Below are 17,250 nucleotides of genomic sequence, written 5' to 3'. Positions count from 1 at the left end.
CTAACCAGCCTGGACCTTCTCCACAAGAAGATATGGCCAACTTCCAGGTCCTGGTGAAGATCCTGCCTGTGATGGTGACCCTTGTGCCTTACTGGATGGTATATTTCCAGGTAGGCCCTTCTGCCTTCTGATCAGGGAGGGGCCTGGCACCCCAGCCCCTCATGGGCTCAACCTCTGTCTTAGAAGCCCATAGTATTACTTTGTGTGTGTGTGTGTGTGTGTGTGCACTCCATGTGCATTTGAGTGTATATACATGTACATGCATCATATATGTGTGCATGTGTTTTCACTTGTGTGGAATCAGGGCAGCAACCTAATCCATTCCTAACCCCCAAGTAACAAGGCCATTGCCACCTACACCTAAGATCCCCATCAAAGGCTGCTAGTCTAGGGTGGCACAGACTGTCCCACATGACATGGACATGGGCAAGACGACCGTAACAGGACACTGACATCCTTTTGCAGTGGTCAACAAGTGGCTGCTGACCCGAGGGACCCCAGAGCACCCCCTATATGGTCCCCTGCCAGGAGTCTCCTGGAATCCCTGCTCTTCAGGTCAGCTAGACTGGCAATGTCTGGTACAGCGAGGGTTGAGGACACCAAACCTGATCCTTCCAGCACTTGTTTCCAAAGTCCTGAGGCAGATCAGTACCTCTCCACTGGCTGTGTCAATCTTCAGCACTCAGCTTGGCTTCACTGTTGGACGACAACTCCCAGTGGAGACAGCCATGTCCTTATGTTCCCCATTTCAATAAACACTTGCCCATACCCACCCTTTGTGAGCCCTGGAGACACAAACGGGAAGAGCACGTGAGTGGCTGCTGCTAGGTCTGGGATCATCTGTGAGCACTGCCCACAGCCTGAGAACATCAGAAGCCCCCATCCCCAAGGCTGCCTCTCAATGAGAAGTAGGTTGGAGGTACCTTTCCCTGGTGTGGGGAAGGACCAACTGCCGGGGGCTGTCTGTGGCTAAGGAATGTCTCTCCTGAAGCATCCTGGAACCAGAGGTTCAGTGACTAGCTCCACCCCAATCTGTCTCCATCTCTCCACAGATGCAGTCCACTTATGTCCTACAAGGTCTTCACCTCCATATCCCCAACATCTTCCGGATCAACCCCAACATCTCTTTGTCATTGAGATCGGAGAGCAGTAACTACAGGGTAAGAGTGTAAGTGTATGGTCAGCCCTAGCCAAGCCTCGGCTGTGAGAATCTACATCCTGTGTGACTAGGAGGAAATGAAGTTGGCCATGCCCCCCTCCCCCCCCCCCCCCGTACCCACTCAGTGAGGCAGCATGCTTAGGATACCTGCAAGGTGGGGGATGTGTGCACCACCAAGCCTCCCTCTCAGCATGATCAGAACTCATGACCCACAGAAACTCAGGCCAGGTGTCTCCCAACACTTACCATTCATTTTGCACCCCCAGGCCACACACAGGTCACTGCTCAACACTGCCTTTTCTCCTATTTCCCTGACACCCTTTCCATGTTGTGCACAGGATGTAAAGTTGTGTCCAGGAAGAACTTCGTTGCCGTCCTTGAGATAATCCTGTCCCCTACTCACACAGTTGAGAAGGCTGAGTTCCAGGGGTGTTGGTGTTGGGTCGGGGCCACTAGCCCTGGGTTACTCAGGGATAGTGTCCGGCCCAGAGCTCTTTCCGCTCAGCTAGCCTGCCTATCCTGGCCCTCTCCTTCCCAGATCCCAGAAGCCTGGCTCCTGCTGGCCAATGTTGCCGTGATACTGATCCTGGTGCCTGTCAAGGACCGCTTGATTGATCCTCTGCTGCTGCGGTGCAAGCTGCTGCCCTCGGCTCTGCAGAAGATGGCCCTGGGCATGTTCTTTGGGTTCACCTCCATCATAGTGGCAGGTGCGTGGTGCATCAGATTCATTCGTCAAGAGGATGGAGTCTCCACAAGGTTAGGTGACTTGACCAGGGCTGTACAACAAGCCAAAGGAAGGGCCAGGATTGGAATGCAAGTCCAATCTGATTGTGGCACATTCACCAGGGCAAAGGTGTCCCCCAAGCACCGAGGGGGAGAAGATGATAAAATCCAGGCTGGGAGCGCTGCCCTGATACCTAACCTTGCCCTAGAGAAGCCATGTGATCGTATGGAAAGTAGCCCGGCTTGAAACCCAGATATACCGGGACTAAGATTCAGCCCTAACTGGTTATCACCTCTGTGTTTCTGGGCTGATTGCTCAACCTAAGTTTCACTTTCTTCATTTGCAAAGAATGTGTTGTAACAGGCTGGATTAATGAGAGTTCCTACAAAATGCAAGACCCAGCTGAGCTTCCTAGCACTCAAGGTGGCAGGGTAGGGTGTTGGAACTCAAGCCCCAAGCTGCATGGGGTGGTCTGACTGTTCTCTTGCTCCCCACCCCACAACCCCTTAGGAGTCCTGGAGCAAGAACGCTTACGGTACGTTACTGCCAACCAGACAGTGCCTCAGCTGATTGGGAAGGACTTATACTATGCAGCACCGCTGTCTATCTGGTGGCAAATCCCCCAGTACCTGCTCATCGGGATCAGTGAGATTTTTGCCAGCATCGCAGGTACCCTGGATTCCTTCCTTCCCCAGCTCTTCCACCGGTCCTGGGCTCCGCTTGGGTGTTACCTCCAGACCAGCAGGGAAGCATGGGCTCGGCACTGTGGCCTCTGCATGGAAGGGGGCAGTGGTTCTGAATGAGGTCTGCGTCTGTTCCCGTGAGGTTTGAGGGACTTACAGGCTGGAGCCAGCATACAACAGGCCCTGTGGAGCTGGAGGATAAAAGGGACTTTCCATGTATTCCCATGTGCTGTGGACTGTCTGCCTTTTGCCTTTGCCTCTTTCCTCAATAATCTTCTGGCTTGGTGGCTCCGCCCTTCTAGAACTCCGGACTGTCCGTGTGTGTGTGTGTGTGTGTGTGTGTGTTACACTCCTAATCCTCTTCCAACATGGTTAGGGAGCCAGAACTATAAGCAGTGGGTAGGCTCTTCCACTAGGCCCTGATAGAAATTCTTGATGATAAAACTATGAATTCAAATTGCAAGCAAAAAAAAAAGCTCAACCGGTGGCGGCCTGGGGACTGTAGAGTGTGGCTTGGGTTGTGGGTAAGGCAGGGAGAGGGACAAGACAGGCTTCTGGGAAAGCTGAAGTCAGCAAGTGTGGGAAGAACTCTAATGCCATAATAAAGGGCATGGGCCAGGAGCATGGCGTGGAGGGAGGGGCATGGCACAGGAGAGGAGGGGCCTGGGGAGCAGTCACAGTGGGTCCAATGGCTGAGCCTGGATGGTGACGCTTCCCCTGAGGCCAACAGCACCTTTCCCTCCTCCCATCAGTCTGATAGGAATGGAAGCCTCCAAGAAGTATCAGAGACCCACCCAGCCATGTGTGGGTGATGAGGTCAGGGCCCAGGAGAGAAGGGACAGAAAGGGAGGCCTCCACTTGGAAACTGTTTTAGAGGCTGATTGGAAATGATTTGATGGTGGTGTGGAAGGAAGGTGGGCACAGGTGGGGGAGAAGCTGACTCAGCTGCAACCCATCCCCATCGTTGGGGAACCCAGGAGGAAAGGAAATAGTCAGAGCTCTGGGTCGTGTTTATGGTATCCAGGGCGAGTGCTTCATCAGGTGTGGGCAAGCAGGGCAAATAACATGCATCACATCACAGGTGCTGTCAGCCGGTGCTGTCAGCCACGAGGGCACAGCCAAGCAGGGGAGTTAGGGTAGAGGCTTGGAAGAGCGTGATTCCCCACACTTGGACCCATCTCCGCTCGCCCTGTAGCTCAAGTCCTTTCCTGTCTCTGCCACAGGTCTGGAGTTCGCCTACTCAGAAGCCCCTCGCTCCATGCAGGGCGCCATCATGGGCATCTTCTTCTGCCTTTCGGGGGTCGGCTCACTGCTAGGCTCTGGTTTGGTGGCCCTTCTGTCCTTTCCTGGAGGCTGGATGTACTGCCCCAAGGACTTTGGTGAGTGGGAGGGGACCCTCCCCAGAGAAGAGAGGATCGGAGGGAGGCTTAGGAATGGGAAGAACAGCTATGCTTTAGACTCAGTGATGCTCAGAGATACCGTCTTGCATCTGGAACTCAGCCATTACTACTATAGTGTTTGTTATTGTTTTGGGGTTTTTTGTTTGTTTTTTGTTTGTTTGTTTGCCTGATGTTTGCTTCAAGCCTTTGAATACAGGAATGGGAAATGCACCAAGAAATTTTATATCATCAAGGTGTAGAATTTCCATCAGGGCCTAGTGGAAGAGCCTACCCACTGCATCTAATTCCTCTATTTGAAGGCTTGAAGCAAACATCAGTATTAGTTAAAGTACTATAGGGTTCTCACCCCAGCACTCTTAGACCACGCCAGTTGGAGTGTGGCTTTAGCTACTAACCCATCGAGTCTCTGCCCACCCACATGCCAGCCTTCCTGTCCCCAGGAAACATCAACAACTGTCGGATGGACCTTTACTTCTTCCTGCTAGCCGGCATTCAGGCTGTCACAGCCGTCCTGTTTCTTTGGATTGCTGGTCGCTATGAGAGGACTCGTCAGGACTCAGCCTCCCAGAGCTCGGCCAGCAGGATCAGGGGCTAAAGTGGTGTCCACCCACCCTGACAGAGAGTGCCACGGCAGGAGCAGCTATGCCCGTTTTTTCATTTATTCTGTACCCGACAGTAGAATGAAGTGGTTCCCATAAATAAGGGGCATGCGCCCTCCCCTCTTGACCATAGTCCATGACAAGGGGTGGGGGTGAAAGGGGCCTGGGATGGGGTCCCTGAGGGGACCCAGCAGGGGACTCAGATCAACAAGCACCAGAGGATGAGCATAAGAGCCAGCAAGAAGTATAGCCGGATATGCTGGTCCCAGTGCCTGAGCTGGTGGGCAAAGCTGCACCTGGCGGGCGGGGGAGTAGTCAGGAGCTGCCCCGGATCCTCTCCATGTAGTTCCGAAGCTCCTCTGGGTCCTTCAGCCCCATGTCCTCGCACACCCAGCGGATGTCCTCCTCACCCGCCACCAGGATGGACTGTACAGCCGGGGCCGCTACAGGCTCCTCGGGCAGCGGCGCCGGGGGTGCTGGCGCAAACGTCACAAACTCGACTCGCTTCCGGCGTCCCCCAGCTTCTTTGCGGACCAGGGTGCTCGAGGAGCCAGCAGGGCTCTCTGAAGCACTGGGGGCAACGGCGGAGGCATCCCCTCCTGCCCCACTTTCACAGGGACAGCCCCCCTCCCCTTTGGGCGGACCCGGGGAAGAGCATCGGTCCAGCTGACGACTCAGTTCCTCCTGATTGGTGCCCAGCCACACCCAGTTATGTGGCTGAGGGGAGGCAGGGTCTGTAGCACTGTCAGGAGGCTCTTTGCGCTGGTAGCGCAACACAAAGACCACACCATTGACCAGGAAGATGAGGATGGCCAAACAGAAGATGCCCAGCAGAGCATACATTCCCAGCTCTAGGTCGGTGACACGCTGAGGGGCAGGCACCATCTCTTCCTCATCTTCCTCCTCTTCTTTGGCCTCATTTTCTTCCTTCCCAGCTTCTTCCTCTGCCCGCTCAAACTTGCCCCTAATACCCACATGTCCCCCCATATCGCCTGCTACCTGCCGCTTTCCCTCCACAGTGGCTTCTGTGAACAGCGGGATCCGGGCAGGGCTGGATGGGAGGGCAGGAGCCAGTGTGGGCAAAGGGGGCAGCCCTAGCCAGGCGGTGCCTGAGGCCAGGGGGACACGATGGCGGCCCCGGCGGCAGGGTTCCGGGGGGTGCAGAGCCACGTGCAGAGGCAGCCCTTCGGTACCCACACCACTCACCACCACGCCAAGTTGGGCTCCCTGCTCTTCAGCTGGTAGAACAGCACTGGGCTCCTCAGCTGAGACCGACAGCCCCAGGTCACTGCGGTCGTAGAGCTCGGCTGGGGCCAACGTGTGGTCAGAGAAGGACAGCCACAGGGAGAGGGCCACCTCCTGCAGGGCACACGGACACAAGCAGAGACACGCGAGGGCACGCACGCATGCACACACAGACCACTCCCACAGGGACAGGCCACACGGAAGAAAGAGCACGGAGCAAACAGAGACACAGGCAAATGGACAAAACACAGGGAGAGAGGGGACGCGTGTCAATCACCTGTCTGCCACTCAGCCCAGGAGTCTGAGTCCTCAGGAGAATCTAATGAACCTCCCAACGCCATACTCCAGCCAGCCACGGCTTGATCCCTTCCAGACAGAGAACTCGCTACTTCACAGGGAAGTAGTCCTTATTTGGAAAACCCTAGAACAAGGGGTCCAGGTCCCAGGAGGACCCACTTCCTCCCAGCCTCCTCCATCAACCCCCATCTATAGCAGTTGACCATGCTCTCTCACCCCCAGCCATCACCTGCTTTGGGGCTGGAAGAGCTGACTGGGCCCAACATGTGGCTGTGACCTCTCCAGGGTGGGACATGCCCCGGCTCAGGGACAGTGAGATGCCCATCACAGGCTGCACTCGCAGATCCAGCACTGAGACCTTGTCGTCTGTCACAGCCAGTGCCTGCTCCCCCAGGATGGAGTCAGACAGCGGGGAACGAACCTAAGAGTGGAAAGCAACTGAAAGTGGGGGGTCTCCCTCCCACACACCATCTCCCTAAAGTACCCTGTTTTGGCATCATCTCTACACTGTAACACATAAAGACTCCAATCCACACCAGAGGACAGTGTCCTTTTTCCAGAGGCCTGGTCCCTGTGCATCTATACTATACCCTAGCCCTTCACACCCATAGCATTTCCTACAGCGATCTTCATTCTCATTTAGCCCCACCCCCATGTCTCCCAGACTGCCCACCTATTCCCTCCCCACCACAGTAAGCCCCTTCTACAGTATGAACAGTCTGGGGACACCAGTACCCTGGGGGAAGGGGACAAAGTCTATCTCTTTAGCGTCCCCTGTGGTGGCTCACCTCGATTGAGGTGACTCCAGGCTCCCGTCCCACTAGGATGCGGCCACCTTCCAAGGAGGCTATGCGAGGATCTTGCACGTGGGCATGGGCTGCCACGAGGTGACTCACATCCAGCAACCAGTCAGGACCAAGTAGGTGGGTGAGGCGGCGGCCACCGTCCAGCGGGTGAGCCACAAAGGGCACCAAGAAGCGCACCCCAGCTCTCTGGTATTGCAGGCGGCAACCGCGGGAGCGCCGCTCCACCTCCTCAGCAGCAGCCTCAGGCTCCAACTGCCTGCGAGGAGGGGCGTCAGTGAGGGGCCCGCCCACTGGAGACCACTCCTTCCCCAAACTCCAAACTCAGCAAGGCCCTGCCCAGTCACCTGTCTAGGGGTTCTAGATGAAAGTTTAATGCCCTTGCTCCAGACTTAGCTTGCACAAATGATAAACTAAGAATAGTAACAAGATTGGTGTATGTCTCCTGTTGTTCAGACTCTGTCCTGAATACTCTCCTTTCTGGGTGCTGACTCTTTCTGCTCAGTGATGCCCGGCTCCCAGTCAGTCCAGACTGTCCAAATGTGCCTGTCTATTCAGTTGGCTGTGCCTGTTTCTGTATACCTCTCAAGGGGGGAAGTAACAAGGCAATGGGGTGACAACTCTGTCTACGAGGTCTGAGTGCTACACTCCTTACAGTACACCTCATCCTTGCTCTCAGGTTCTGGTGAGCCTCCCCACTACCCGGTGTAATTGATTTCTATGGAGCTTGGGGACATTCAAGGCTCTGAATAGTGAACATTCTCAGGGATGGAATGTAGGACTGAAGAAAGATGGGCAGAAAACCAAGCAAAAAGAATTTGTATGTGTTACAACAGATTCAGAAACCGGGGGTAGGAGGGGAGTATGGTGGTTGCCAGTTTACACTACTACAGTGGCCAGGGTTCTAATGGTCAAAGGTAGGGTGAGAGCTAATATTGTCAACTTGACGAAAATCTAGACTCTTCTAGGAGACAAATCTCTGAGCATGACAGCAAGGTAGCTTTTTAATCTGGGTGACTGAGGTGGGAAGATGTACCCTAACTATGGGCAGTACCATCTCATCAGCTGGGGTCCCACTCCTGAATAAGAAGTTCAAACTGGGATGAGTACCAGCACCAGCATCCATCCATCCATCCATCCGTCCGTCCGTCCATCCATCATCCATCCATCCATCATCCATCCATCCATCATCCATCCATCCATCCATCATCCATCCATCTATCCATCATCCATCCATCCATCCGTCCATCGTCCATCCATCCATCCATCATCCATCCATCCATCCATCCGTCCATCCATCCATCATCCATCCATCCATCATCCAGACATCCATCCATCATCCATCCATCCATCCGTCCATCTGTCCATCCATCCATCCATCATCCACCATCCAGACATCCATCCATCCATCCCACCCATCCATCATCCAGACATCCATCCATCATCCATCCGTCCATCCATCTATCCATCCATCCATCATCCATCCATCCATCCATCCATCCATCAGTCCATCCATCATCCAGACATCTATCCATCATCCATCCATCCATCTATCCATCTGTCCATCCATCCATCATCCATCCATCGTCCATCCATCCATCCATCCATCCATCTATCATCCATCCATCGTCCATCCATCCATCCATCATCCATCCATCATCCATTCATCCCATCCAGCCAGCCAGCCAGCCACCCAGTCCATCCATCCGATCCATCCGTCCGTCCATCCATCCACCCATCCATCCATCCATCCATCCATCCATCCATCTCCCACTTCCTGACTCCGGATGCGATGTAGCCTGTCCAGCAGTCTAAACGCCTGCCGCTATGACTGGCCCACCAGAATGGGCTGTACCTTGACCTGTGAGCCAAAATGAACCCTGTGTTTTTTAAGTTTCTTTTGACAAATATATTGTCATGGTAACACAGAAAGTAATTAATACAGGTTGGGTGGGCAGAAGGCATTGCAAATAGCAAGCAGTGTTTCAGACCCCAGCCCGGGTCCACGGAAGTGTCCACTGCATACCTTTAGTCCCAGAAGGAATTCACTAAGCCCCATGCCCCATGGGCTCCTGCAGGTCTGCACTCACCCTTCTGCTGGGCCAGGGACCCTCCAGCCTCGGATTTGTTCCAGAGTGGTGTCGGTCAGCTCAATGCGCAAGGGCAGGAGCGGGGCCCATACAGTCAGCTTCAGTGAGGCCCGAAGTCGGCGCCACCAGAAGTCCACGCGCACCCCCTTGGCACCCCGGCTCTCCTGGCCAGCCACAAACACAGCATCACAGGCCTCAGATACCTATGGCAAGGCAGAGACGGACTGAGACACAAATGACAGGCACTGATACTACTCCAGCCATAAGCAGGGCTACAACTCAAACTCAGCTCTGATATCACAAACACATGTTTTATGGTAGGCTGGATGGTGGGACTCGCTGCTCTTAGCTTAAAGTATGTTGCTGTACTACCAAAATCCTCTCCAGAGACATTGGGTTATACTTTAGGTTCTCCAAGGGATGAGCGGGGCCATTTGCATGCCAACATAACACAGTCTAGCAGGGTCCTCCTAGCAGAGTCTGGGTTGAACTTACAACTTTAGCTCCTCAGTGCCAATCTCAGACATTGGTGCTGGAGGCATCTAACAGCCAGCAACAGCTAAGTGGGCAGAGGGGCTAGACAGGCCCACCTATCCACCCAGGAGCCCCCGAGGTTCAGTCACTGCTGCCTAGGATCTGGGTCAATACTTCCTCATTAGGACCTCAAGACAGAGAAAGCTGTCTACCCTCTTAACCACTCCCCTACCCTGGTCATTACAACAGTGCTTTATTATGATTAATTCATCATACTATAACAGCAGTAACTGCTGAACTTCAGTTCTTGCTATCACTAGGTACTGTCTTAGACACTTTAATTCTTACAGCAACCTAATAATACGTTGAGAGACTGGAGGCTCAGAGTGGTTAAGACACTTCACATGATCACACAGCTAGTAACAAAGATGGGTTGTGATGATTAACACTGTCAGCTTGACAAGACTTAGAACCCCCTGGGAGACAGATCTGGAGACAAGTCTGTGAGGAAGCTCCTAGACTGAGCTCACAGAGATGGGAGAAATCCTTTGATCTGAGCACCAGTCTTCATCCCTCTGCCTCCTGACGACAGTGCACCGTGAGCCTCTGGCTCCTCCGCTCTTCCTTCCCTGCTGTACTGGACAATATCCTTGAAGTACAGAATACGCCCTTCCTTCCTAAATTGCTTTTGTCAAGCATTTTGTCTCAGGAGTGAGAAAAGTAAGTAACACGGGTCTCCCCCAAATCTCCCTGACTCCGAAGCACACGAAGTCTTCCAGCTTAGCTCCCTGGCCAGGGCCAAGATGGACGAGTGGATAATAACTGAAAATAAGCTTAAGTCTAGGTGGTGGTGGCATGGCCTTTAATCCTAGCACTTGAGAGGCAGAGGCAAGAGGATCTCTCTGAGTTCAAGGCCAGCTTGGTCTACAGAGTGAGTTCTGGGACAGTCAAGTCTACACAGAGAAACCCTGTCTCGAAAAACAAAAAAATTAAAAAAATAAAATAAAAAGCTTAAGGCTGAGCTTTCAGAGTTCCCACTTTACTCTAGAGAGATGATGATTGGGATAAAAAAAACAAAAAAACAAAAACAAAAAGGCTGACATCATGTCCCTGCCCACGAGGTTTGTGGTTGCGAAGCTGTTCTCTTAGAGATGTACTGCAGAAAGGACTAGAGCTACTTTGCTTGGCTGTGCAGACGCCCAGTGGCGAGCGCTGCCACTCACCTGCAGGACCTGTGTATTGGCTGACTCACAGCCAATGTGCTCTGTCACCTCCTCCAGGGCTCCACCACTGTCCACAGTGACAAGTCGCACGGGGATACGCTGGGCCACTCCGGTCAGCGGAGCCGTGTTCACCAGCTCCTCGGCCTGAGGGTGTAAGGGGCATTGAGTTGCAGGGCTGGCACCTTCTGCGGTTCCTGGGACCAGGAGTCCAGTGGGGCTGAGCACAAATGGCAGGCACTCACCTTGGCCAGAGGGATGAGGGCTCTGATGTCCCGCTCAGACACCAGGATCTCCCACACCATTTTGTCCTTCTCTGCTTCGGGGGCCTGACCTGGGTACTCCAGCTGCCACGTGACAGTGCGAGTGACGGTCACACCCCCACCAGTGCTGTTCTCCACCGCAAAGTCCACCCAGAGGAACTCGGACAGTTCAAGGGGGCTGCTGGCAGAAGAGAGGTGAGCTGAGAGTCTGCCCGCTGCCAGGTACCCGCTGCATCCATAAGCAGGCTCTACAGTTATCCCCATTTGACTGACAAGAAGGCCAAGGCACAGAGGTAATGTGAGTTCCCCAAGATCACAGTGGAACATGACAGAGCCTAAGGCTACGTTCTGGCTACAGAGCCCGACTTGGCCTCCAGGCTCCTTTTAAGATCCAGAGAACCACTAATATATGTCCCCCACATGATCTGCGGTGGGACTCCATCAGATCCTCAAACCTGTTCCCCAACTCCAGGGCTGGAACTCTCTAGGCACCTGGAATCTGATCCTGCAGGCCCGATGCGGTGACAGGTGATCAGGCTGGTGTGGTGCTTTGAGCCCTTGAAGCGGTCTAACTTAGCAGTCCAGAAGGAGGGCCGGGCTGGGCGGGCAGCTGTCACCTGCAGCCCTTTCTTCACCTTGATCCTGCAAAGAGGGTACAGGTTGTTGGCCCAAGATGGAGACTGGGCTGCTGATTGCTTTGGGAAGGCAGATGCGGAGCCAGAGATGTTACCGCCCCTATCTGGCCTTCCCAGTACCAATGGGAATCTCCTATTCTTCCCAGAAGGACCCCCAACTCAAGACAGGTTATATCACGCTCCTATCTCTACCCACCCCAAAGCCACTCACCAGACTCTACTGCCCACAAGCTGAAGCCCAGGCCTGGTGTTCCAGAGCCTGGCTCAGCCTCAATGGGGCAGTGACATCTCTTCATACCTTCTGGGTTTGGGCCATCCCAAGAGTCACCCCTTCCTAACCCAGCTCACATTCATGTCCCCAGACCTTTGCCCAGGCTACACCCACAGCCTAGTCTACCTTTCTTCCTAAACACTATTTCTTAGAGTGGTAGATGATTTTTCCCCCTTGCTCTGCCCACCTGCCCAAGTCCCCAGGGTTCATCATCGCTTCAGCTGAGTACCCCACCCCCACGCTGTCTAATCTAGTTCATGCTTTCTCTTCCAGTCCTTGGTACAGATGGGGGGGGGGGCCGCTTGCACACTTCTGTGCAACAACTCCAGTGTGGAGACACAGGACTGGTACTGAAAGATCTGTGGACCCAGTGGATGATGGAGACTGAACAGGCATGAGAGGTACGTAGGGAGACAGGTGCGGTGGAACTCCCATATATCCACAAAGGTAGAAGAGAAGTTATATTACACGTCCTTGCCAGCTTTACTGGGTAGGAGAGTGGCTGCTTTGGAGCAACGTCCTATAGAAAGGGATAACAGAATGGGGGTCTTTGATGGGCAGGAGTAGGCTTTGTCCAAAGGCCGTCCTCCTCAGTGAGAACGGCAAGCAGGAGAAACTTATGGATACTCAAGCCCACAGAGATATCCATCTTATCATCGTTTGAGCGTGACCCAGCCCTGGACACTACACTTCTCAGGCTCCAAGCCTCTCCTGCCTCCTCTATCCCAGGACAATAAGTTCCAGGGAGGTTTTCTACTCCTGGATGGTGCCCAGCACAGCAGCTTGCAGTTCTCTGCTTGGGACTTTTACATAGAACTCACAGTTGGTAGAGACCCAGAGCTCCAGCGAGACCACAGGAAAACTAGAAACCCGCTGTTAAGCCCCTATTACCTCTTCTACCCATAAGGCCCGAGTCCTCACCGCAGAGTAAGAAGGCTGGCAGTGAAATTGTGCCGAAGCAGGAGGGTGGCAGTGAAGAGCTGGCCTGGCCGCATTGGCACATCAGGTGCACGCAAAGTGACTGCTTCATCCAGAGGTACCTCCTGGTACTGTGGGGGGTCTTCAGGGTGCAGCTCCACACCACCCACTGGGAGAGCCTGCTCCCTGGGGTCCTCCTCCATGCCAGGGCCACAGCTGCCAGGGCCCTCACCTGCAGGCTCCAGCGTGTAGGCCAGTTCAGCCCTTGTGGTGGCGCTTTGGGAGAACCAGTGAGAGGGGAACTCCAGTTCCACCACACAGGCACCCAGAGATGGCTGCAAAGACAGCGAGAGCGAAGGCTGTGGTTGGCCCTGGGAAGGGTGAGGAGGAGTCTTGCTCCCACTGGGAGAAAAAAAGCTATGAAAGGCAGAACCAAGGATGTCTCCTGGGTGCCACCCTAAACCAGGGACCCACAGGTCTAGGTCTCTGTAAGTCACTCTTCTTGAACAGACTCGGAGCAAAATGGGACCATCTTTACCACACCCCAGGACTTGCCTAGAGCTCAGAATATCAAGAGCAAGAAACAGTTCTCAGGGCTCAGGGCTGCAGAGATGGCTCAGCGGTTAAGAGCACTGACTGCTCTTCTAGAGATCCTGAGTTCCATTCCCAGCAGCCACATGGTGGTTTACAACCATCGGTAATGGGATCTGATGCCCTCTTCTGGTTTGTCTGAAGGCAGCTACAATGTACTCATATAAAATAAATAAAATATTAAAAAAAAGAAAGAAAGAAAGAAAGAAAGAAAGAAAAGGAAAGAAACAGTTCTCTCCAGTGGGTGTTTGGGCCCAACTGCACAATAATGAAAATAGAACCCACAAAAGTTCCATCACTACACACAAAGGTTAATGGCTCTGTTACAGTGACTGACATTTGCCTCATTTCTTTTTTTCTCCAGTTCCCTGTTGGTGGGAACTGGTGCCTCAGAGACACTATGTGCCCAAAGCATGCATCATGGACTGAAATCCTCAAGGGACCCTCTCCTAGGGCAATCGGGGACCAAACCAGAGCCAGGTAGCAATGCCCCTAGACTCTCAGACTATGGTACAGTCTTTTCCTTTCCACCCTGGCACCAAACCTGCATGGACCACACCCACAGCAGGATCAACCACTCACCTGGAAGCGGCAGGCTTGGTGGACAGTGCCTGCAGGGTGTGTCGCATGTAGTCGGGCACAGGGCAAGCTGCCAGGCCCTGGTGGCCAATCCTGTCCTTTGAGATGGAAGAGGACACGGGCATAGGGCTCTGCTGGAGTCACCGCTGCTTCCACGGAAACAGCCCGCACATCCCAAGGGACAGGCCGCCGGTGGGGCTCAGTGATCCTAGGAGGGACCACCTGGAAAAAGACAAGCGTGCTCATCTACAGGGTTGGGTGGAGAGGCTTATAATCTCAGCACAGCAGGAGATTAGAGGCCTCAGTCTTTTATGTAGAGAATGGGAAAACTATCTATGGCCACATCACCCTAATATGGGCCACATCATGCCCAATCCCTTATTGGTGCTTAGATAGGAAAATGAGAAGAGCCCCAGAACCCCATGAATCTCATTTGCCTGGAAGTCCCTGGGCCCTATCCTTACCTGCTGAGTGGCAAAAGGTGGGTAGGAGGCCCGGAGAAGTGGTTGTGCCCTGGGCCAGGGCTGCATGAGCAGGAAGGTCTCAGAGCGAGAGGCCAGGGAAGAGTTGGCAGGCGGGTAATGGCCCACCTGCTGCACACGAAAATGCTCAGGGGCGTCCAGGAGTTGTAGGGCGACTGGCAGGTAGATGGGGTCCGGGGCGTCACGGTTACTGCCAACTGAAGAGAAGTAAGGACGGGTAGACGTGGGATGGCTACAGAACTCACAGGGGCTGAACTGGGCTTAATGTCATTCTGGGGCTAGGGAGGAGAGGGCGAGATGGACCACGAATGCACCATCCATCTCCTAGATGTAGAGGAATCATCCCATTTCACGGATGAGGTGACTGAGAGCCTCGCAAAAGCAGATAGAGTTTGAGAGTCAGGGATCAGAAGTAAACTTCCCAGCTATTCCTTCTACCTCACACAGAACTTATCTCTCTCCAGCAGAGCCGTTTCAACATCTTCTCTACACGTCCCTACTACCTTCCTGCCTCAGATAGGGCATTCGGAGGACAGATGCATTGGGAACTACTCAGTAAAAGATGGTTCCCAGTTGAGCTTTGTGGAAATGGGGGCTCATTTGGCTGCGTCTTGTCCTTTGGTGGACTTGGCTGGTCACCCCGTCCAAGTCCAATCAGTCAAGGCACACCCACATCAAATTTCCAAACTCGAGTGCTCGCTTTGGCAGCTCACATACTAACATTTCCAAGCTGGACCTCTTCTGGGGAATCAAGCCCTAGTCCTAGCTGGGGATCGGGGTTCGGGAATGAGACTTGGGGAGGGTACCAAAGAGGTCTGTGAGGCTACTGTCACTCACTAAGGGTGGGAACACAAATCCGAGGAGATGGGATATCTGTTCATAAAAAGCACAGAGGTCCACTATGGCTATATTGATTTGTACTACAATCCCCAAAGAGTAACAATTTTTAAAGTACTTAACCCCACACAGATACAATTTTACATGTAGTAGCTCTTTCAATTCTCACACAATTCTGTGGATTAACTTCTATTACTTACTACAAATTCCACTTAATGGATCTAGAAAACGATGTACTAAGCTTCTCCAACCTGCAGCGGACCTGAGAGGCCAGTAAGGAACTCACCACCTAGCTACCCAGCCTTTCCATCCAAGGCAACAGCAGCATGCCATGTGGGCTTCACACTGTACCCTCCCCCTCCCTCAGGGTCAAGGCCTCCTCAGAGAAGCCTTCAGTGATCATTCAGCCCCTTGCCAGACACCTTGTTCCGGCTCTGCTTGCTGCTACTGCTTTTCTAAGATGGGGAACAATCCTCCCGTTTCTCCAGAGTTCCTGGAACCGCAAGTACAGTCCATGTGCTTGGCTCTGCTCCCTCTCCTGAATTATGTCAACCCCAAGCTCTGTCTTACTCATTCTGGAATTCCCGACTCTCCCTGAAGAGGTTTGGGGTCTGAGGGGGAAGAGATCTGACTTTACATCCTAGCTCTGTTCCATGAAGGATGGACCAATCACCAGCATCTTAGAGCCTGGGTTTTCTCACTGGTATGCCGGGTGGGAGTATTTCGTAACCCGGTAGGCAGGGGAGGGCTTTGTAAGCTTGGTAGATCATACACGAAGTGAGATTGTTAGTGAGGGGAATGATGAAGCGTTCCTTCCCTCACTGTGGAGGGGTTATTAGGACTCCCACTGGGTCTGCAGGGTGTGGAGCAGGTACCTGAAAGAAGTTCCAGACCCAGCGGGTTCAGTTCCACAGCTGAGCTAGGACAGCGGGGCTTTTCTCTAGAGCGCCCTCGCACCCCCCCCCCTTTCGCCCCGCACACCAATATCCCTAAGGGTAACAAGTGAGTGACTGTTGGCCCTTAGGGTGGCTCCGGTCCACCTTCTAATTCAATGCTTCCATAATTACAGGGATGCTCAGTAGCCTGACACCCACGGACTTCCATGGTTTCCCACCACTGGGAGTCCAGTCCTCTCGATGGGGGCAGAAGGGTAGAGACGACTTCAGTCTCCCAGTTCCTATCACATCTTCAGCCCCAGTTCATGTCAGGCACGCAGTAGCTGTTGCGCCCCTTCCCACAAGGGTTCGGAAAGGCTTGGGACTCTCCCAGAAGACTCCAAGGTTGGAGATCTCCTCGGAACGCGGAGAGAGAGAAAAGAAGCCTATCTCTGGGGTCCCAGGCAATGAGGCTGTTTTACATTCCTGTGACTAACCGGCGGGATTCTGGGGGCCAGATCAGCAGGTTAGGGAGACGTGGTGCACCGGGAAGCAGGGCACTCGGGTTAGATGTCGGGGCTGGAGAGGGAGCTCGCAGAGGAGTTGGGACCGGGCTGGTGAGGATGGGAGTGAGAAGACCTTAGGCTCAGGTAGGAGCATCCAGGTGGTGCACAGTGAAGAAAGCAAAAGGGCTGTTGGCTGGGAGCCGGTTTCCCAAGGTTAGACCTCTTCAGGGCATCGCTCTAGGTTTAGTTCCTGAGCCCAAAGGCTTGGGGGCATCACTGGCGCGTAGCCTCGGCCGGCAGGGCCAGGTCGCCCCTCCCCTCCCTTCCCTTCCCTCTGACCTCTCACGACTTCCAGGGCGAGAGCCACCAGGAGGCAGAGCCAGGCACCGTAGGGCCCCCGAGGGGCCGCAGTCGCGCGTTCAGTCATCCAGGCGCACTCCTTCCCACCAAAGGCGGGTAACCGGCGCGCGGCTCAGGTGGCTGCGATCTGGCCCCGCATCTCCCGCGCCGGCTCCGCGCCGGCCGCTGTGGCCAGCCAGTTCCCTGCGTCGCTGGCCCGCGGCTGCAGTTCCCAGACAATGGAGCGGGAGCAGCGGGGT

The 17,250-nt window shown here is 54.0% G+C and overlaps 2 protein-coding genes across 3 annotated transcripts in view; one reads left to right on the top strand and one right to left on the bottom strand.

Annotated features, from left to right (window-relative positions):
• Slc15a3 (solute carrier family 15 member 3) overlaps positions 1 to 4,692 on the top strand; it is a 15,436-nt gene extending 10,744 nt beyond the window's left edge. The window contains exons 3-8 of the mRNA XM_052189783.1: positions 1 to 110; positions 1,053 to 1,160; positions 1,698 to 1,866; positions 2,394 to 2,552; positions 3,790 to 3,945; positions 4,407 to 4,692. The exon at positions 1 to 110 is cut by the window's left edge and continues 38 nt beyond it. Of these exons, the coding sequence (XP_052045743.1) occupies positions 1 to 110; positions 1,053 to 1,160; positions 1,698 to 1,866; positions 2,394 to 2,552; positions 3,790 to 3,945; positions 4,407 to 4,561 (857 nt within the window). The 3' untranslated portion in view covers positions 4,562 to 4,692. The remainder of the gene's footprint in view (positions 111 to 1,052; positions 1,161 to 1,697; positions 1,867 to 2,393; positions 2,553 to 3,789; positions 3,946 to 4,406) is intronic.
• On the bottom strand, positions 4,608 to 17,241 carry Tmem132a (transmembrane protein 132A). Of its 2 annotated transcripts, none has more exons than XM_052189781.1 (11): positions 16,991 to 17,241; positions 14,416 to 14,630; positions 13,955 to 14,173; positions 12,785 to 13,116; positions 11,450 to 11,599; positions 10,940 to 11,138; positions 10,698 to 10,841; positions 9,001 to 9,203; positions 6,896 to 7,169; positions 6,337 to 6,528; positions 4,608 to 5,924 (listed from the first exon to the last, which is right to left on the bottom strand). In XM_052189781.1, the coding sequence occupies exons 1-11, from the start codon at positions 17,076 to 17,078 to the stop codon at positions 4,881 to 4,883; spliced, it is 3,060 nt and encodes a 1,019-aa protein (XP_052045741.1). In that variant the 5' UTR covers positions 17,079 to 17,241; the 3' UTR covers positions 4,608 to 4,880. The 2 variants fall into 2 exon arrangements, with proteins under 2 accessions (XP_052045741.1, XP_052045742.1); XM_052189782.1 differs by having other exon boundaries at positions 10,940 to 11,135.
• Positions 17,242 to 17,250: the final 9 nt, after the last annotated feature.

The sequence above is a fragment of the Apodemus sylvaticus genome, chromosome 1 (genome assembly GCF_947179515.1).
Source record: "Apodemus sylvaticus chromosome 1, mApoSyl1.1, whole genome shotgun sequence".
NCBI lineage: Eukaryota > Metazoa > Chordata > Mammalia > Rodentia > Muridae > Apodemus > Apodemus sylvaticus.
The sequence above is the reverse complement of the archived record's forward strand: the minus strand, read 5'-3'. Positions and strand labels throughout refer to the sequence as shown.

Bases quoted from the DNA above. Each gene is read 5' to 3' on its own strand.
- Tmem132a (XM_052189781.1), bottom strand. From the start codon at position 17,078: ATGACTGAACGCGCGACTGCGGCCCCTCGGGGGCCCTACGGTGCCTGG. The intron at 11,600-12,784 runs GTGAGGACTCGG...CCCTCTTTGCAG, and splicing joins GCCAGCCTTCTTACTCTGCG to GATCAAGGTGAAGAAAGGGC. The intron at 6,529-6,895 runs GTGAGCCACCAC...TTCCACTCTTAG, and splicing joins CTGGAGTCACCTCAATCGAG to GTTCGTTCCCCGCTGTCTGA.